The sequence below is a fragment of the Platichthys flesus genome, chromosome 1 (assembly GCF_949316205.1).
Source record: "Platichthys flesus chromosome 1, fPlaFle2.1, whole genome shotgun sequence".
Lineage (NCBI taxonomy): Eukaryota > Metazoa > Chordata > Actinopteri > Pleuronectiformes > Pleuronectidae > Platichthys > Platichthys flesus.
In genome coordinates, this window is record NC_084945.1 from 13,081,786 (window position 1) to 13,101,944 (window position 20,159).

General features: G+C 41.1%; 2 protein-coding genes across 9 annotated transcripts; both read right to left on the minus strand.

The window, feature by feature from the left end:
* Window positions 1-315: 315 nt before the first annotated feature.
* Window positions 316-17,208, minus strand: usp47 (ubiquitin specific peptidase 47). Of its 7 annotated transcripts, none has more exons than XM_062385242.1 (28): window positions 16,937-17,208; window positions 12,644-12,838; window positions 10,965-11,081; window positions 10,673-10,826; window positions 10,481-10,577; window positions 10,249-10,394; window positions 10,074-10,153; window positions 9,114-9,263; window positions 8,785-8,880; window positions 8,510-8,686; window positions 7,858-8,016; window positions 6,901-7,032; window positions 6,725-6,801; window positions 6,390-6,445; window positions 6,010-6,122; window positions 5,775-5,876; window positions 5,381-5,588; window positions 5,088-5,203; window positions 4,827-4,946; window positions 3,901-4,699; window positions 3,487-3,662; window positions 3,320-3,400; window positions 3,095-3,210; window positions 2,786-2,904; window positions 2,497-2,627; window positions 2,301-2,348; window positions 2,085-2,215; window positions 316-1,784 (listed from the first exon to the last, which is right to left on the minus strand). In XM_062385242.1, the coding sequence occupies exons 1-28, from the start codon at window positions 16,979-16,981 to the stop codon at window positions 1,610-1,612; spliced, it is 4,116 nt and encodes a 1,371-aa protein (XP_062241226.1). In that variant the 5' UTR covers window positions 16,982-17,208; the 3' UTR covers window positions 316-1,609. The 7 variants fall into 7 exon arrangements, with proteins under 7 accessions (XP_062241226.1, XP_062241254.1, XP_062241237.1 ...); XM_062385270.1 differs by having other exon boundaries at window positions 8,534-8,686; window positions 16,937-17,207; XM_062385253.1 differs by having other exon boundaries at window positions 6,901-7,044; window positions 8,534-8,686; window positions 16,937-17,207.
* A 548-nt stretch (window positions 17,209-17,756) lies between these two features.
* On the minus strand, window positions 17,757-20,111 carry clec3a (C-type lectin domain family 3, member A). Of its 2 annotated transcripts, none has more exons than XM_062385319.1 (4): window positions 19,980-20,111; window positions 19,767-19,896; window positions 19,599-19,691; window positions 17,757-18,864 (listed from the first exon to the last, which is right to left on the minus strand). In XM_062385319.1, exons 1-4 carry the CDS (start codon window positions 20,046-20,048, stop codon window positions 18,467-18,469), a joined length of 690 nt encoding a protein of 229 aa, XP_062241303.1. In that variant the 5' UTR covers window positions 20,049-20,111; the 3' UTR covers window positions 17,757-18,466. The 2 variants fall into 2 exon arrangements, with proteins under 2 accessions (XP_062241303.1, XP_062241311.1); XM_062385327.1 differs by having other exon boundaries at window positions 19,599-19,685; window positions 19,980-20,110.
* Window positions 20,112-20,159: the final 48 nt, after the last annotated feature.

Here is a 20,159-nt window from a genome sequence, read left to right on the forward strand (position 1 = left end):
AACGGATTTGATTTGGTGGCTGGAGGTCAAAGGTCAGGGTCACTGTGACCACTCAAAACATGTGATTTGAATGTAATATCTCAGGAATAACCTAAGGGAATCCTCTCAAATTTGGCACACATTTGATATATCACAGATTAACTTTTTTCAGTGGTCAAATGGCCAAACAGCTCTCCCTGTAGCTGTTACGTGCTATTTGTCTTTAATGTACAGTACCTGAATAATTCTGCTGAATTTTAACACTTATTCTTGAAATTAGGAGTATTTATCATTAATTCAACATGAAGTTGGAAACAAGACAGAAAATTGTTATGAAAAAAAAACACTTTAATACTCTAAAATCATTTTAAACTATTTCACACAATTTAAATCTCAAAAGAAACATAAAAAAAAGAATTTCTTCAGATATTGGCATTTCTACAGTGAATAGCTGGTGACAGCATCAGCCGCCCAGACGGGTCGAGATGCTGAGCTTCAGTCCTAGGAGCAGTTTGGACTGAGGGGTCTAGCCGGCTATCTCCACCCTCTGGTGTCAGTCTATCAAGCAGCAGCAGGTAAAAGCGCCATTTACGACCCCACGCTCTATGCCAAAAACCCAAAGAGCTCCCAGCCCTCGGTAAAACACCACACATACACACACGTAGATGACACCAGAGACATACACCACGTTCATATGGTGCAAATAAAACCAAACAATGAAATCCACTTTCTAAATCAAAGGTTAATACAGACAACATATGATCATGAGACCTAATTGAATAATCACGTCTCGAGCAAAAATAATAATTTACAACAAACAAAAACAAGTATTACCTTAACATGATTGACATGATTCATTGTACTTTGTGGTTAAGGATCATTAAGCCAATGTCTCACTTAATCGCGCATGACCCCTGCATCGTAGGAGAGTCAGAGCGGACGAAACAACCTCCAGTTTACAAAATTATTAATTGTTGCTTTTTTCTATTCATCAAATCTTGTGGATAAATGCCACCTCAGCTGGTTGTAGAGTCACTGAGAGGTAGAGGTGTGCCTCGACCAGAGGAAGTAAGACTGGGGGAGCTTGATAAGTAGTTCATGGATGTAAGTCCTGATCAGGACGGTTAAAGGAGGATAAGAATGATTTCTCTGCATGAGCAAAAGGTGAGAGCAGTTGGACTTACAAGATGGTCACAGATGAATCAGTATCAACATTATGTCAAAAACAGGAAGAGGGACGTGGAGTGACGGTGGAGAGAGTGAAGGAGACTGATGAAGATGAAAACAGGGCACTCAAATAGACAGGATGCGTGACTTGCTGCCCATGTTCACAGTCCTAACATCTCCGCACCCACCCCTCAACCAGATTTTCTGTACAGTATTTGATTTTTCTGTGTCGAATAGCTTTTGTACTTCCCTTTAAACTTTACAGTACAATACACTATAGTGCACCACCAGGTTTCTGAGCCAGTCCGGGGGCTGCGGGTGGAGGCTGAGAGCACGTCTCATAGCGCTGCTTGATGTTCAAGTCACTACCAGGCCAGACACTAGGACTGACACCCAGAGCCTGGTTGCAATGCCACAGCAGCCAGATGTAAAGTGAGTAACCGGAGGAGCGGTTCTCTGCACCTCAGTCCTGCCCCGGGTCTTTGGCAGGGCCTCCATCTAGGTAGATCTTGAGGGCTTTCTCCTTGCGTGGCGAGTAGCTGACACGGTGACCGGTCTTCAGCAGACGGCTGCTCTCCTTCTTCATCAACTCGTTGCGCTCGTCCTCAGACAGCTCCATCGGCTCCTCAGTGCTATCCCTGCACAGAGAAAAATCACAGTGAGGTTGGTCTCACGTCACAAATATTAAATAAAATTATACAAACAGGTTTCGAGCTGGAAACAGTTCACAGTAGTTACATTTCTTAATAATGTCTTTATCTAGTAGAGTAACGGATCACAGTTGATCCTTGATCTGTACGGATCGATGTGATGATCGCATGTGAACCACAGGTTAACACTTGCATGTTTACATATTGAAGGGAAAATATTTTATTTTGTGTTGACTGAAAAGACGGAAACATAAACCTGTCTTTGAAAGTGCATAGTCCTTTATTTACCTGTAGAAGACGACAGCTCCGTCATCACAGATGTACAGAGGCCACACATTAAGAGTGGACACCTTAGGGTTCCAGTCCAAATCCTGATGAATCTCCAACACAGAAATATCACACGGAAACGTTCCTCTACCCTGCACACAACAGACAGACAGGTTAACTGAAATGTAACATGACATGTAAATCCAGGTGATGTTTGAGATAAATAACTTTACAAACCTTTGCAAAATCCAGGTTTTCAAGAGGGATCGCACTCATTTCACTGAGCTGCAAAAAGAACAAAGAGATCAGTCACACTGAATAGTTTCCTCTACACTAAGGTAAATGTAATTGAAAATGATTAACAAAAAGGCAAAGGCATTGAACGCAGGAGGGCAGTGTATGAATATGAAAAAAAACTTTGCGAGAGACGTGCCTTCTCCTTCAGCTCTTCTACGCTGCTGCTCTCAAGAATCACTTCCTGAAAAGGTCCCAACTTCATCGTGGCCGGGCTCCATCTCCTGGTCAAAACAGCGAGCTGCGACATGGACTTCATCTTCTCTGGTTCTGATAAAAAAGATAAGGGAGATCACAGATCACAGGCATGAGGCTGGAAGTGGAAGAACAGCACTGTGGGTCTCTTTTAGACATATATTGTATATATTTAAATTTGGGGAATTCTATTAATGTTGGTTGGACATAATCTTTGAAAAACCAAATGTTACCATTAAGGACTTCCATGAAAACTTCCCAGTTAGAGGAGATGCTGATGTCCTCCTCATAGACGTGGTAATCTAGAAACACTGTTCCTGGATTCTTCCATGTCTTTTTCCTGAGACGAACACTAAACAAACACAAAAATCTTATAACCACAAACTGTTATATCCAATTTACTAAGGATTTACATTGTGCTCCATGTGGTCGATCAATAATCAATTGATTTATACAGGCTAGAACTACAATTAATTTAAAGATGAATGCCACACACTCAAGGTTTGTGATTCATTTAATTCCCTATAATCTCAAACACTCACCTGTCAATGCTGAGGTCCAGCTTGCAGTGCTCTTTCAACTGAGGGAGAAGCTCCTCCTTGGACTGTCTGACAGTCATGCCCTTGGCAAAAACAGTGTCCACAAGGAACTTGCAGGGCTGAAGAGCAAAGAAAACACAATCATTAATATTATAATTCTGACATATTCATGTAACTTAAACCGAAACCCAGTCAATCATCATGACAGAAAAAACAGAATTGTCTTACCTCTGCTTCATTTACTAGTAGTTGATACACTTTTACTCTGTATTCACCCTTTTTCAGTGCTCTACCCAGTCGAATGGTTATCTATGCAAACAAAAAAATGTGGTATTAGTTCAATTATAATCTTTAATTTCAAAATCAAATAAATAATTTCTGAATATTGAATCAACCTTATTATCATCAGAGAACGATGACAGCGTTTCGTTTAGCCGCACACTCTCAAACTCCTGGTTGTTGGCGTACACCCGGAACACCTTGAACTGTGTCGTTGTCACGCCAACGTAGGGCTCCAGATTCTGTTTAAACGCTGCTAATGTTATTCTCTTGTCCACGTGAACTACTAAACCTGAAGAGGACCACAAGAAACAACAATTACACATTTTGTCCCCATTATTCACCAAAGAGAAGAAACAGATATGCAGAATTTTTTTGGACCCTCTCCCTCTTTTCCCTGATCATTAGAGGCGAGTATGGTTTGTTTTAAATGTAGGAGGCTCAGCAAGAAAACTGTTAAAAATAGCTTTAAAACAGATTATACTAAATTTCATGGCACATGTTTGACCAGGTGAGCTACCGATTCGTACATTTTTGTGCATCCAACGCGGGGTCATCCTGAGAACAAGGTTCTACTCTGAAGTACAGGTATCGAGACCCCGCCTTGCTCTTCCCGTTGTCGTCGTACTCGCTATCAGTCCCAGAGTCTTCTTCAGCAGTGTCCCACGTCTCTTTTTTGCCCTCGTGAGCTTTGGAGCGCCGGCTACTCGTGATGCTGTGCGAGTCCAGGCCATTGGCCAACTGTAAGGGCCCGCTGTCTGCATTACAAAGTGTGTCACTACTGTGGCTGGAGCTGAGGATGTCGCTGTCCACTGAGCTGGTGCTGCGGTCATTGTTCACCTCAGAGTCTGAGCGTTCCTCACAGGGGTCAGAGGAGGCACCCCCGCTGCTGCCAGCTGTGGCCCTAGTCCGGTTCTCCAACTCTCTGTTGTCTGCGGCGATGCACAGCGAGGAGTTTGAGTCAGCCTCTTGAGTCGGAGACTCGATATGTTCAAAGTCACTAGTGTCAGAGCTTTTCTGGCTGTCGCTGTTGCTGGAGCCCTGCTGCTGCTGCTGCTGCCTCTGCAGAGACAGACTCTTTAACTTTTCAGTGCTCTCCTCCAGTATCGCCTCGACAGACTTCCTGTTACCATTGGACCCATCTAAGGGCACTTCAGCGTCATCTCCAACTTTTTGGCAGAGAGTTCTGTTGGCCAAGGTACCAGGTGACTGCTCAGGCAACAAGACCACGAGTCGGATCGTGTTCCCGTGACGATCCAACAGTTTCCACAGGACTGAGTCAGTGAAAGCAACCTGATGATCCGTAGACTCTGAGCTCTCTACGAAAACCTGGATTAAAAAAAAAGAAAGAACTAAAATCGATCAAATCAAACTTAACAATGTCAAAAATGTAAAAGTGTATAACATTTTTAACATGGAATCACAAAAGCCAAAATTGAAAATAAATATAGGAGACCTTGTTACTCCTGAAGAATCCCTCAGCTTTCAAGGTCTTGTTTGGAACATAGAGGAGCCGGAGGTCGTTGTAGCAGCGCTCAAGGACCACGCGCATGGCTTCTGCTGATAGCCCTGCAGCCTACAAAGAAACACATAGACGAGGCTGCAAGGCTGTTCTCACACTCTCAGTTTACTTTAACACAAATGCTGGAGTTGATTTTAAGAATAGCTGAGATAAAGACAAAGAAAATACAATGTAAAAAAGAACAGAGTTGGAAACCTGTGCAATAAGCTGCTTGAATTCAGTGATTGTCTGGTTCAAGTACGCCCGAACGCTGATTGGAGAGGCAATGGTCTCACTCTTCAGATCCACAACATGGACCTTCACCATCACCTCTGTAGAAAATCAGAAACACACCCACTTAGAGATTAAGTATACACACATCACTTTGCTTGATCTTCTGAGCAGCTGTACACAATTATCTGTGTAGCACTATGTAAAACAATGATAATCTCCATCACTGTCAGACATTCTCAGTGAAACGTTTGGCTTCACAGTAGCAGGCTACTGACCTCCAGGTTTGTAAGGCTGGAACACTTGCTCAGGCCGGCGGGTCTCCAGCAGCAAGTCGAACATGTACGAGGACTTGACACCGCCCAAGAGGAGACCCATCAGTGTGTCCTCCTCACCCTCATAAGAGCGCTCCAGGTACTCGTGGAACTCGTCATACTTGACCAGGCGACAACAGTCAAGAGCGGCGACCCCGTCCAGCTCCATCATCTGAGGTTCGAATAAACAAATGTATAAAAAAGCTATCCTTCTAAAAATGACACTTAACATAACAAATATTTTCCCAAGCTTACCATGAATTTAAGGAGACCCTTATATTCCTTTATCGATATCTTTAATATCGAAACACATTGACCAGATTGGCCATGTTGTTGGAAAACCAGAAAGCTGACAAACCTTGTAGGCCATCTCTGTTGCTTCCCTGAGCGTTTTGTCCTTGTGAACTTCCAGCTTGCTCTCCATCATCAGCTTAACAGGATGCATACAGAACAGCTTGATCTGAAGGTCAAGAGAAAGACATTGAGAAAAGTTTTGTTTATTAAAAGAACGAAAAACAGGCAGTTTATCAACTGATCCATGTTAAGAAATAGGGCAGTGGATCTGAACAAGGTCAAATAACAACACACTGTACCTTGCAGGTATTGCGCTCAATCTCCCTCTGTCTCTTTTCCTGCTCTTCAGACTCTTTCTCCTTCTGAACCAAACTCTTGATGTGCTCTGGGAAGTCTTCCACAGTTAAATACTCTGCACACAGAAGAGGGCACACATTAAATCACATTACAGGAAAAGATCTACCATGGAGCACTAAACACATAAGAGTTACAATAATTTATGTTTTTTAGCCTTTTAAAAAGAAATGAACAGGTTGATCGTGTGCAAATAAAACATAAAAAAGTTAAATGCTATAACCAGCGCTTTCTTTTAACACTGACCAGAGTTGTTGCAGTTGCTTTTATGATTTAAGAAAACCAGCACAATGGACAAAGCATCATGTTTGAAACATTTTCTTACTTGCATTCCTTGAGGGATCTTTCAATCTATAAATCAGCATATATGCATTTGTAGAGCTGTTGAACGGAAAAAAAAATGTATTGTTAATGAATATAGTGAAATATATATTTGTAGAAATAAAAGTGTAGAGAGAAAGAGAAGATATTGTTTTGTCAGTCCTAAGAGTTGGACCCTAACCCTTCAGCAGGAACAAGAAAGTACAATGAACAAAGAATAAACAAGAACCCTCTTGTTTCCCAGTTTGAACACAGATGTAAATGGTTATAGTTTATTACTGTTCTAGTCTCTAAGGGCAATATACTCTAGGAATGCAATGAATGTTGGAGACCACTGACCTTGCAAAGGCACTAGAATAATAGCCTCTGTTTCCTGAGGAACCCCCATGTGTCTTTCTGATATCATCCTGGGTGATCTGCCCAAAAGAAATGCAAAGAAATATACTGACAATGATAACAGATACACGTTAATAATGATGATGTTAAAATGTTGGTACTTGAGGGTTTAAGCTGACCTTGCTAACGTGCTGATCGTTGTAACTGTACCACTGGCCATCACTGAAGGATTTGATGCAGGCATAGTAATGGCCACCAGCAGCACTCCCCGAATGGACCATGACGGAGAACAGCTCAAAGTTCAGCATACTCTGAGAAGAAGACTGGGTAATTCCAGTTGTTCAGATAAGATATAACAACCAGGTTGTATTGTGTTATAGCAATGACACAATATAATAAATTATTATTATTATTATTATGCTCAGGTAAAGACTTTGACCCACAAAGCTTGTCATCTAGAAAGTGAAATAAACATGAAACAATCAACTTGTGTCACCAGCATCACTGTGACCGCCAGCTGCTCAATAACATAAAAGAAAATGTTGTTAATTTTGTCCCTGTCTGTAAGTTTGTGTTGCTCATATATATTTTCAGACAATTCTATTAGCAATATTAACAACAGTATCAATAGTGAGTAAGAAGAAAGCTTTATTAAACAACATTTTTTAAGGACTGTAGTATCAAAAACTTGATACAATTTCTCTCATCAACTTTGTTTGCACAGCGCCCATGTTGTAAGGGAATCAATTATATTAATGAGCGTCCACTCATTGATATGTTTTCTTACCTTAACCATCAAGACATGCCTAACCCCCTGAAAGACGTGTCAGAAAGTGAGGACTAGTCAAAATGTTCCCACTTTATATGGTCTAATAGTCAATAGATAGATATACCAGTACACAAACATGTTATGTATACTAGCAGCCTGAAGCCCAAACACAGAGTTAACATAATAATATGAACCTGGGTTGAAGGTTAAGGAAATTATTAACCAGATGATGTTAGGGGAGCGTTCATAAATTCTATCTGAAATGGTCGTTTACAAATCCAGTTTCAGTTTACCCTGAACGGGGCCAAATTTAATGCTTTGAAAACAGAACCCATGATACCCATCAGTGAGTGTTGAAGATGGTCACCTTTGGCTTCAGCACCCTCTCTGTGCTACCAGTGCTGTCCAAGCAGATGCCCTCATCCACACAATCATCAGTGGAAAAATCATTGCTCATCTGGTCGCTGTGGCAACTGCCTTCATTCTCAGCTCCACTGTCAGTGCAGCTCTCCGTCTGAGGCGACTTCTACCGGGGGACAATTTCAAAAACAACAATAGGCAATGGTTAAAATATCAAGCTTGGCACAGTGTTTTTTGTAACTGATTTTGGAGCAAAATGTGTCACATAGCTCCACGTGGATTATGACTCACTAAATAAAAAAACACATTGGATGCTTATGGGTTTTTGTGCATTAATCTTATTACACTACCCAGAAGAACTTCAAGACATGAAAAAGAGAAAGTTCAAGGGTTGTTAGGTGACTACCAGGTAATACTGGTGCTGAGAAATGTATGTATTTCTAGAGCCCAGTAGTGGATTTGACATTTGATCATGTTAACACCTGATGGTTTATATAATTAAACACAAAACGTGGAGCATGTGACACATTCATCTTTTTCCAACTATAGCTTATAGTCATGTCAAGTAATTGATGTTAAACAGATTAATCAACAAATGGTCAATACTGTGCAGACCCATTGATTCAATGTCAATCTGGAATAGTGAAGGAAGCAAGTACCACTGATGATGCTGCTGCCCTCACCTCGTCTTCCATATCAATGAATGGACTCATGTCAAGCTCCTCAGGGAAGGTCATGCGGTCATTAAGCTTGATGCGATGCATAGTGGTGTAGTCAAAATCAAACCGTTTCAGCTGCAGAGTCAGCAGGTAGGGAAAGTGAAGAAATCTTAGACCCTGTGCACAGAAGCATTCATTAGATGATCAGACAGGTCATAAGTGGAACACTGTATTTTCTGAACATGACTGCCATGTCGCATTTTTCGTCTGCTCACCTTTCGGGCATCACATTTCTTTTTGCAGCGTTCACAGAAGTACTGGTTGGCCCCATCCAGAGTTTCTGGTTGGACGAATGCCTGCAAAGCCTCCTCCTGTGGTAGGACCATTTAAATCAGTTACATTTATAGAAAGTAATTTTAAAAGCTAACCCTCAGGTTGGTTGTACAGTGCTTAGGTTTTACAGTATGTTTTTATTTGGTGCCTTGAGTCTTAATGGTTTAAGAAGCTGTGGAGTCCAAAGAGTGATTGAATGTCAGATGCAGTTAGAGTCTTTGGTGCCAGTGTGCTAAATGTTTAAAGGAATGAAATGGAGACAGAAACTCACCACACTGCCATAGGCCTGGCTGACTCCGAAGGGTCTGATCACAAGAGGGATATCCAGGTAAGTATCAATCCTCACGCTCTCATAGCCACACTCCAGACAACGGACATAATCCTTTAGCTTCCCCTGGTAGAGCTGGTTGATCAGGTCAGCCTGAGGACAGGGATGTATGACAGTCAGGCCTCTTCAGCCATGTATCACTTATAACAAAGCAGCATTTGTTTGGGGTTGCAAACTTTCCAATTTTGAGGAAGGCAAAACATCTGCAAGAGTTGGATTTACTCCTTTTTACTTAAAAAAGGCAAATCTGCATCTGCAGAAGTTTAATGTGATTTAAACTTCTGCAGATGCACTGTAACGTGCTGAAAACAACATGGTACACATTAACATTTGAGGGGCGTCTCCTCATAACATCAGTTTACTTGTCATTGGAGGCGCTACTTAAGAGTGAAAACAGCTGAATGATGTCATCAGTGGCTCAACAGAAGAGCTGTTTTCACAGGTTAGCAGAAAAACAATGTGGACGACACATGTATGTGCATCCCAGTTATAGATCAAGGTTTGAAGAATACTAAAACTTCATGTCATCTGGATAAACAGTTCTACTTGATCGGTTTTACTTCAAATTATCTGTTTTATTCAGATGGCCAAAGATTAAAAAACCCATTGTTATATTATAATACTGGTGTTATATGTAATAGATTCAATCTCATGCATTGATTTGGTCCAGACCAGGAGCTCATATGTACAGACAACATGGCTACATATGCGCAGACAGGCCTGAGTGTTTGCAGTTTATAACTCACTCTTGAGATAAGAAACAGCTGACCCTGGGGCTTACTTACTGGCCCGTTTCACTTTTCTCACAGTAGGTCTTTTGTTTTCATTGTGAGGGGTGAGACCTCGGATCAGCTGCTGATTTTTTGATGTCGGAATTCTAAGAAAATATTAGCTCTTTCGTACCTGCTCTGTCTGCTTCCACTTTTGTTCCAGGGCATCAAACATGACCCTGCACAGCTCCTGGATGTCATGTTGCTGCCAAGCTAAAAAAAACAACACACAAAAAGTGTCATTACAGAGACAAATACAGAGACATGCCATTGTGAGTCTAGTCACAGGAGAGCAAATAAAAGCTCACCCTCACTGCTGTCCCAACCAAAGCTCCGGGTCACGTCAGTGGTCTCAATTGCCCGTTTCTTACTCGTCTGCAGCAGGACAAAAAGCCTTTGCAGCTGGAAGGGGATACTAGTGACTGGATCCTCCTCCAACTCCTCAAACTCCCAGCTGAAGTTGCACAAAGACAATTTTAAAACACAATACATTGATTTCACAAGTAAAAGGTCACAAAGATTATGAGCACGATTCCTCACTTGTAGAGAGCATTTCTGAACTCAGGGGTCATGAACAGTGTTTGTAGAAGACTGTTCAAATAGCAGGTCATTGCTTGGTTAACCAAGCCCACGTAACCTGCAGCGGAGGAAAGGGACAAGAAGAAAGAGTTTAACTGAGGTTGTAGAAAAGAAGTGATGTCACATGTTCAACAGCTCAACACCAAAACTCACCCGTCTCAGATTTGCTGAGGATGGATGAGTAGGAATAAGATGGACTGCTGTAGTCACCACTGCAGCCTGCAGTGGCATCTCTTGGTAGGGGCCCAATAAACCGCTCCTGTGAGCTATCATCCAGTCCACTGCTGTCTGCTGTTCCAGACTCATCCTGCACACACAGACATTCAGGGGAAATAAAATACCTCTTGTTTCCAAACCCTAAATCTGTAAAAGAACTAACAACATACAAACATTTTCATATTGTCTTGAAATTAGGAACTAGCTTTTCTCATCCTGTACCACTCACCGATGCAATCTGGGGCTGCTCTCCATCTTTGTCTGTAAGCTGGAGGAAATTCCTCTTACCATCAGGCTCAAACCCAGAATCTGAGAGGGGCATCTCACTGTTGTGGTCTAGAGGTTCCTTGAAGGTAGCAGACCAAAGACACTTAGTCACATGAGCTTTACTTGTTTTACAGTGAACATAAAATAGAAAATGCACAAAAGCAACAGGAGCAAATATATTAAAAAAAAAAACATGCTGGACAAACTCACAAGTCTCCAACTGAATTAATTTTCAGAAAATCCCCTGTATTGATGTGGTGTATGAGGAAAGTAGCTTGAAGCCAACATGTGAGCAATGCAACAGAGTTGTCTTTCTCCCAAACAAGCTGAGGACGAGCCAGCAAAGTGCTGCAGTGGAAACATGCAGAGGCTTAATCCACTGACCTACTCAGTGAGATAACAGACACAGCACCTGGGATTTGGCCTGGGTCAGCAGTGGGATTAGCCAGGGCTCATTTAAGAAAAGGGAATATAATCTACATAAACAGACAATTGAGAACACACTCAAGTCAACACTGACAGCGTACATTAAGAATTAATTCCCTCTATGGATTTCTGTGATAAATACCTGCACTGCCATGATTTGGTTTTCTTTTCAGGAGAGAACATGGCATGGTGAGTTCCATTTATGAACACTGGTAGCATAAAAAAAGAACTGCTGGCCATCTGACTCTCAAACATATCTTTAAAACAATCAGCTTCACTGAGGTCATGATATAGTGACACTGCCCTTTTAAGTAGAAGGTGCAGGGGCTGTTGTATTTGTCTGGACATACACTTAGAATGTGGAGGATAAGTGAATGGCACCAACAAAAACAGGCTGGGGACCATTATTATGAGTCCCACTAGAGATCACCTAACACACTAACGAAACCAAATTGCCTTTGTTAATGGAAACAGGGGGCAGGGCAATCCATACCTCTCAGCTCTAGTGCTCCTCTACTGCCATCACACATGATTTGACTCTGTGCTATCAGGAGCCAGGCAGGATAGGCACTCTATAGTCACTAGGATTTTAAAACAGAAATATGACTCCATACATCTAGGCTTGACTGAAAAAATAATCCTTGTTTGGGGACAGCCCTTGTGTTTATGATTCCATTTTCCAGCTGTTAATTGTCTGAAAGAAAATGAACTGCTCAATTGAGTTCGGTGATTATGCCCTGGAAGATTATCACTACCAAGAACACCTGTACCCTTACACACAGTCACTTCATCCGCTGTTAAAATAAAAACAGCAATTACTGCAGATTGAATCATGTCTAAGTCAAGAACCTAAACATCTTTAATCCTACACAAACTAAAGCTATCAAAGCTATTTAATAAATACAGGGCTTTTCCTGCCAAGCTAGTCTAATACAACTTTATTTATTTGAGCACTTAAGTAGGAGGGGAGGGGGAAAGACTCAAACTGCAAACACATTTTTCAAATCATGAATCATCTATGCCTCCTCTACAACATGTTAGATGTAACCCTGAAATGCAACATTTATCAAGACCTTTTATAACAATGGGGGGATCACAGACCTGTAGCCAATATCCAAGTTGAGATGAGATTATACTGAGAACTTTGTATATTTATGTGGAAAACCATTGTCACATGTAAGCACAAACAAAAGAGACTAAATGAATGGTTCTAACCATGTCCGATGTATTTCCCCAGACAAGGGCTAATGTGCCACTGACGTATCCGGCTTTTTGGGCAACATCTTTATAAAGTGTGGAAAGGGTGGTGGAAGCCGGCAGGTTTAGGGTCAGCCTTTCATTGACTCTCTTTGCACAGGTGGTGTCCTGGATGATACACAACACTCTGGGCTCCTCAGCTGCATTTTGTATCTGAAAGTCAAGAGTGCCAGAAAAAGGTTAGTATTAGTTGTATTTGATAATAACATTCTGTAAGACACCGCAAGTCGGTCAAAAGAAAAGTAGAAATAAAACGGTGAGAATATTTGTACAGCTTACAGCACATGTCTATCAGAAATACACCTGTGCACAAAAAATGTGATTTCATTCAATGCATCATTACTGATATGAGCAACATGTTACAGGGTAAGATCGGTTCTTAAAAATACAGGTCTGTATTGTGTATGTGATAGTCTGGTCAGATTTTTTATCTATTTGAGGATCAAAAGCTTTTCTCCAAAAAGGCTCAAGAGACAACAAAAGTTTATATTCCTCAAAATAAGATATTGAAAAAATAGCTCTTCACAAAAAAAATAAACTAATCTCGCAGACTGGTATTAGTAACTACCCTTCATAAAGGATTACTATTGTTATTGATAACTTTATTTATCACTAACTTAGTTTTATTCAGCTAAAGTAAACCAATGATTAACTAACATCATCTAACTATCTATTTATTTACATTTTATCCTGTAACTGTCTTACTCAATTGTTCAATAATGCTGATTAGGTATTTGATTTGTGCACTCTTTGTAAGTATGGTGCATGATGATTTTTTTATGTCAATGACTAAAACAGCAGAATCTTTCCTACACATGACTGGACAAACCCACTTGATTGAAAGCTGCTTATCTTTGGTGGCAATTTTCAAAATCGAAAAACATGAACAAAATGCCCAAACGATCCTAAATCTTTATTTTTTTTAACTATTTAAACACAACAGAACATGCACTTGCTAACTCATGCTTCATTTAACTGTAAAATACAAAGTGGAGTTTCAAGATGCAGCAAGTCACTGAACGGTCCCAGCTGTTGATTTGTGATTGGTCTGGCACGTTCTAAATCAAGTGAAAGCTAAAATCAAAAGTATCAAATACTGTCGCCCACCAAGCAAATTAAAAAAAATAATTTTCCTTGATAAGATATTGATATATCTAAAGATTGCTTTTTTTATTTGTGACAAAGAGATGGAATAGCTTTTTTTTCAGTCAAAATTGAGGTGTAAACGTTGATGCACAGGCAAATCTAGTAGAAAAGCAGCACTATATTAATAGAAAAACTGCACTATATTCCACCTACGTTATCTCATTTTAAAAATTGAATGATACCCTGTGTTAAAAGTGATTAGTTATGCCATTACCTGCTAAATACATTTCTCTTCTGATGGCTTTATTCAAATGTCCCTAAGGTTGGATTAAAATTGGTGAAAGGGTTGCTTCGTGCATTTTTTCAACAACACCATGCTTTACAATGAGCTTGTTCTCCCACACCCAACACACTTCTACCTGAGAAATCTTCTTCTTCATCTCATCAAAAATACTTTGTCTGCAACTCCGAATATCACCCTAATAACACGTGGAGATAGTTGGGGAGGAACAACTTCAAAACAAACACAATAATGAAAGAAATAATCAAACATTGGTGTGACACAAAGCCACACCTACCACAGGAATATATATTCAAGTCATTCCAGTTGTTGCAACCACTTTGTAAGCTTTGTGATCTTGGAAAAAAAGTGACGGACAGGTCGTATAAAGAAGCTGCAGCTGACAACACACAAGTGTATCATGAGATTAAAGGGGATTTTTACCGTGGATATAATCACAAGGTGACATGAACACACAGATACTTGTAACTACGTGTAAAAATAATCACAGACACAATGATCCTATTAATACAATGTAATGCAACAATGACTGCACAAGCATGGCATGTGATGAACACAAAACCGTAAAGGCAAAGAGGTGCTGGTAGCTACCTTCACATTAGCCAGCTCAAATCTAATAAAACTAACTGTAGTTTGCGCATTAGTCAACTTGACAATAAACTTTGGCATTAAGACAGTTAAATCAGTTTGGATTCAACAGTTTGAAAGCATTAGAAAAGCTGAGGATGTTGTTGTCCTCCCCCATGACAGTTTGCGCAACAATAACATCATGTACTTTGCTCTGGTTGTTTTTTTATGCACCAATTTTTTCCTTTTCTGCATCAACCTCTGCTGAATTAATTCTCTATTACTTTTAAATATTAATTCAAAACTATTCAAGTGAATGTTAAATTAATTCTAATTGATTATACACGCCTGGTCTTAAACTCAAGAGATTTTCAGCAAAACTCCTGCTCCAGCTCTGTACATTCGAAACATATCATACATCTATATTTTTTTGCCAATATTTTTTAGGAATCATGTGCATTACAAATGGTTGATACTTTCTGAGAAAGAAAAAAATCCTCCTCCTTTTCCCTTCTGGCTCCTCCACCTCCTCAACCTGCCTGCATGTACACAGCACCTGGAGTGAGGAGGAGGAGATGATACACTGCTGCTAACTGAAATCATAACACTGTGTGTGCGCGTGTGTAATATTATGAAAAGACCAATTGCTTGAGAAATAAATACCTGTCTTTGCAAGAGGCATTGTTGTGTCCACTAGTATCAAAATGTGTTTTTTTCAAAACAAAAGTCATCTGCTTCTCTCATGTATTTTTTTGGTGGGGCCAAACACACACTGGCTATAAATATTATTATTAAACAAGTCAGATATCAAAACAGTTTGGAGCCATTTGGCTGCAATCTGATCTAAAACCGAGCAGGAAACTAACTCTGCTTTAACCTGTTCACACAAGAGAGGTGTGATGTTTGAAGAGCTCACAGTAGAGTGATTCATAATAATACTAATGTATTTCCTCTTCACAAACACGAGTCATGCGTATTAATTAAAATACTCTATTCCGTGGCTGGTGGTTTAATCAGATGCATTCGTGAGTAGTGTATCTGAAGCCTGTATCTCTGAGCTGATTTTTCCCACCGGCCCTTGATATCCCCGAATGACGTCCTATGCTTGACGTGTGACTCGGTAACTGACGTAGATGCAGCCAAAGTGCTACAAAAAAAAAACCGCAGCCATGATCAAATATTAGTGTGAACAGATATCTTGTATTATCGCTGTGGGAACACACGAGTAGTGTACAAGTGACGTGGGAACATGACTGACTGCCATGAGAATAATAATAATACAATTTCACAAGCCCCGGAGACATTTGTGTTGCAATCGCAACGTTAAACCGAGCAAACAATTTTCCATCTGCTAACCGATACTTCCGGTGACAGTGGATGGAGAAGACTCGTTTTCTGTGTTTGCGAAAACACGACGACTGCAAGATGTCAACACAGGTTCATAGATTATGATCTTAGGTCGCACACAGCGAACTGGGAGCTAACTAGCGAGCCCTTAACGCAGCAGGATAAACAACCTAAGGCTAAGTAACTTATCATTGCAGCAACTGAGCTCGTCGAGGATAAACCGAATAACTAACGTTAACGCCATACGTGTCTAAGATGAGCAAAGCTAGCTAGCATTAGCGTGGTTGAAATGTGACAAGCTAGCGTTCACTGTTACGCTACAAGTTCCATTCAAAACAATATGCAAAAGGAAGCGAGAGGGGGAAGCGAGTGAAATTGTACGCTAGTGAAACTGGAGGAAAACGTCGCATACACAATGTCAGTAATGTCCACTGGTTTATTTCAATCTGGTTTGGCAACTTCACAAACATGTCGATTAGCCGGAGTTGTTGCCATTGGCCAGACTTAAAGGGATAACGACATATGCTAGCCGAGTTAGCTCGCTAATGTTGACAAACGTCGTCTCTGTTCGGGGGGGGGGGGCTTCATGTCAGCAGCAGAAGTGTCCAAAGGCTCACTACTTTATTTGATAACAAGAAAGCTTAATAACTTGGCTGGCTAACTTGGTGATAGTTATGCTAAACAGCTTAAGCCACACCCGTAAACTCACTTTGTCTGAGATGTGGCGAAACTAGCCGCTAACTGATGTCGGCTAATGCTAAGTTAGCCATGTCACTATAGGCCGACCAAGTCGTGTTTGGCTAACGGTAGCGGAGAGTTAGCCTCTGCGACGACACGCCAAGATCACAAAGTCGCAAAGTGGTGCTGAAGTTTTGCGGGATTCAAAGTGCGTGTTCCGCAGTAGTGACAGCCGAGAGAGAGGCGCACTCCCCCCGCAACAACAAGCTCACCTCTTTGGATACGAACTGGTTCCCCTCGCTAGGCACCATCTCCATTTGGACGACAGTTTAGATGAGCATCTACCCGGACAGGGATGTCAGCGAAGAAACTTTGCGGGGCTACACGCAAGCATGGCCCGCGTCCCGTCCGTCGTCGCTTTGGAGGCTCGGGAGACAAATTGAAACTTGGCCAAACTTGTAGGCTCAAACCGAAAAGTGCTCGTCGGGCTCACTGAGGCACAAAGTGTTCTGCCGCTGCAGACGGAGAAAGATGGCCGGTGGTTTTACTCCGCGAGACTTCACGCACGGAGCCGTCGCGTCACATTCCACTCAGACAATCGTGCGTGATGTGTGCGGGAGGACCACGTCGGTGGTGCCTGTTTGTTTCTGATTGTTTTTACTGGAGATGATGAAAACATCCGTTCATCTGTGAGAGTTTGGATGTTTACAAGCACAACAATGCTCGGATCTCAGTCACATCACAGATCAACAAATTATCATTACCAGCAGTAAAAATGTACCTGAACCATTTTCTGATTCAATTTAGTTATTTTTATTAATTGAAAATACTTGTTATAAATACGAACCTTCAATATATCTTTTATTTAACCGTCACATTACCAACATTTTGTTTAAAACAAGTTTTGGCTCAATTAGTTAAGTTTGTTGTGATGATCCTTATTAGAACCAACAGGTATAAAACATTCATTACTTCCTCAATGCACTCATTAAATCTCTCTATACCCACATTTATTCATATAGATCTTTAGTTGTCACCACAAAGTGTGTGTGTGTGTGTTCATTTGTAGAAAATTATAACAAAGTACCTTGGTGCTGAAGACATTTGTAAATTTAATGCAGAAAGATGATAAAATATTGAATCTCTGGAAAAATGGTGATAAGAAAAAACACCAAAACATTTTTGGTTTATTTCCGTTGGCAGTCATCATCTGAAGCTTTGGGACTTAGGAAAGTATTCCTGTATTCAAGATTATTAGCAACCAAATATATAATCATTTTTTAATGAAAGAAATTTGGTTAGAAATGAAAAAGGACTAATAATAAGTGATGTTTTCATCATCATTTGCCACAAATTTGACACCATCTTAATCAATGACCCAGGTGAATGATGAACAAGCTGTCAACAACACTCCCTCCTTTAAAGATTCAGTGAGAGGAATCTAGTGACATCTAGTGGTGAAGTTGCATGTTGCAGCCTAGACCCAATCACCTCACCCTCCCCTTCCAAACATGATAGAGAATCTGTGGAAACTTTCAGTTGTCATAAAAACTAGAAGGGGTTTATTTTGTCCATTCTGGGTGACTGTAAAGAACATGGCGGCCTCCGTAGATAGGACCCTGCTCCAAATGTAAATGTAAAGTCATTAAGTATAAAGGGCCAATTCTAGGGTAAAGAAAACAATACATAATAGGGTTACATAAATTTGAGATGAAACACACTAGTGAAAAAATCACTAGGATTATTTTATGTTCAAGTTCTGCCAAAAGATCCCTTTCATGTAACTCGTACACACTGAACCTTTAAGGTATGACATATTCACAGATGTACTTTTTCAGGTTGCGACACACCTCATCGTACCACTTTCCCTGGGCAGCCACTGACAGGGCAACACAGCTCTCCCTCTTGGTTCCAGTGGGCTGCTTCTTGGAGCGGTCCCAGTGTAAAAAGCTGACGGGCAAGCTGTTGACATCAACATACTGGCCTTCTTTCACTATGTCTGCCACGCCGATCCAGAAGTCCTTGGATCCTGGAGCACTCCTCTTTGCATAGTCCCACAGTTCATTGTTCTCCATCATGTCCCTTGGCGTCGCAAGGGTTCCCCCCTGGGCGATGCAGTCTTCATTCGCCTCGTGGTAATGTTTGGGCTCCTCGATGGTTAGGTAACATTTCCTGTGAGCTTTGATGCCACGGAGACAGACTGAAAACACACAGCACTTACTTCATTAGCGACTTCAAGTCACTATTAGGTATTTTAAGAGTCTGAAACTACAGCAATGTTTTTAATTCCCTCAGTAAATAAACATATTAAACAATCTTTTCAATCCTTTACTTTGTGAATACCACTTTTTATGTCTGTAGAAAGTCACACATCCACATTCCTAAAACTCTTATTTTTTAGAGTTCACGGTCCTAACAGCTACCAAGAACTCAGCCAATAAAGGGAAATGGGGAATTATTGAAGATTATAAACATAACAATAAATCGATTCCTTTGTTTATATGATCGAATAAGTACTATTAGCCTATTAGCAAAAAGAAAAAAAACAGGAAAGATACTCAAAGTTATTATATATAAATGTTGGATAGTCCCTATGAATTGTTTCTCACATTCCTCCTCCTAAAATTCAGCTTTTTACTTATGTGAGTGCTGCTGCCCTCTGCTGGTGACTATGCACACCAAGAGATCTAGTTATCCCCTCAGCAGTTTCCTGCATGAGAGCTCAGTGGCCTAAATTACAGGCAACACTAAAATGTCCAGAGTCCTATGTATATCCAACACATTTACAATAGAACCATGGTAATAACTGATATTTTCCTATCATTTTATTTCAGATTGAACTGTTTTTGGGGAGCAATGTGTAAGGCAGTGATGCTTCTGAGTGTCTGAATCTCCTGTCAGTTGTTCCCTTTCTTTAAGCAGTGAAAGCAGTACCTGTCTGCAACGCCTGCATCTCTTTCAGTGAGTTCACCTCCAGCCACAACCTCTCGAGCTGGGACGTCAAATCATCTTCCTCTGCAGCTGCATCTCCACAAAGACACCAACACAGGTCAGAAAAAAATCCCCATCCCATTGAAACTGATGCATAATGTCTATAGTTACCTCCGGACTGACGAGCTGACACAGCCTTCCTGCTGCGTGACGGGCGGCTGGAGCCGAGGTGGAGCAGGGAGAAGCAGAGAAGGAGGAAGACGGGGAGGGCCAGACGTGCCATGTCTGAGACCAGTGGATCCTAGGGTACAGAGATACAGTGGCTCACCTTATGCTGCTCGGGAAGGAACCAAAAACACTGCAGGCTGCTCAATATATACTGACCCTCTGTACGGCTTCTCCTGCGTACTCCCCGTGCATTGGCCCCAACTCTGTTTGTTTTTGTCCAAACATCAGGAGGAGGTGTGGGAGGCATGAGGGTGGAGTGGCAAATAATGATTTCCTTGTGTCTGGCGTTTGATAAATATTTACCTGGGACAGGGTGCACTAAGCTGTGTTCCCTTT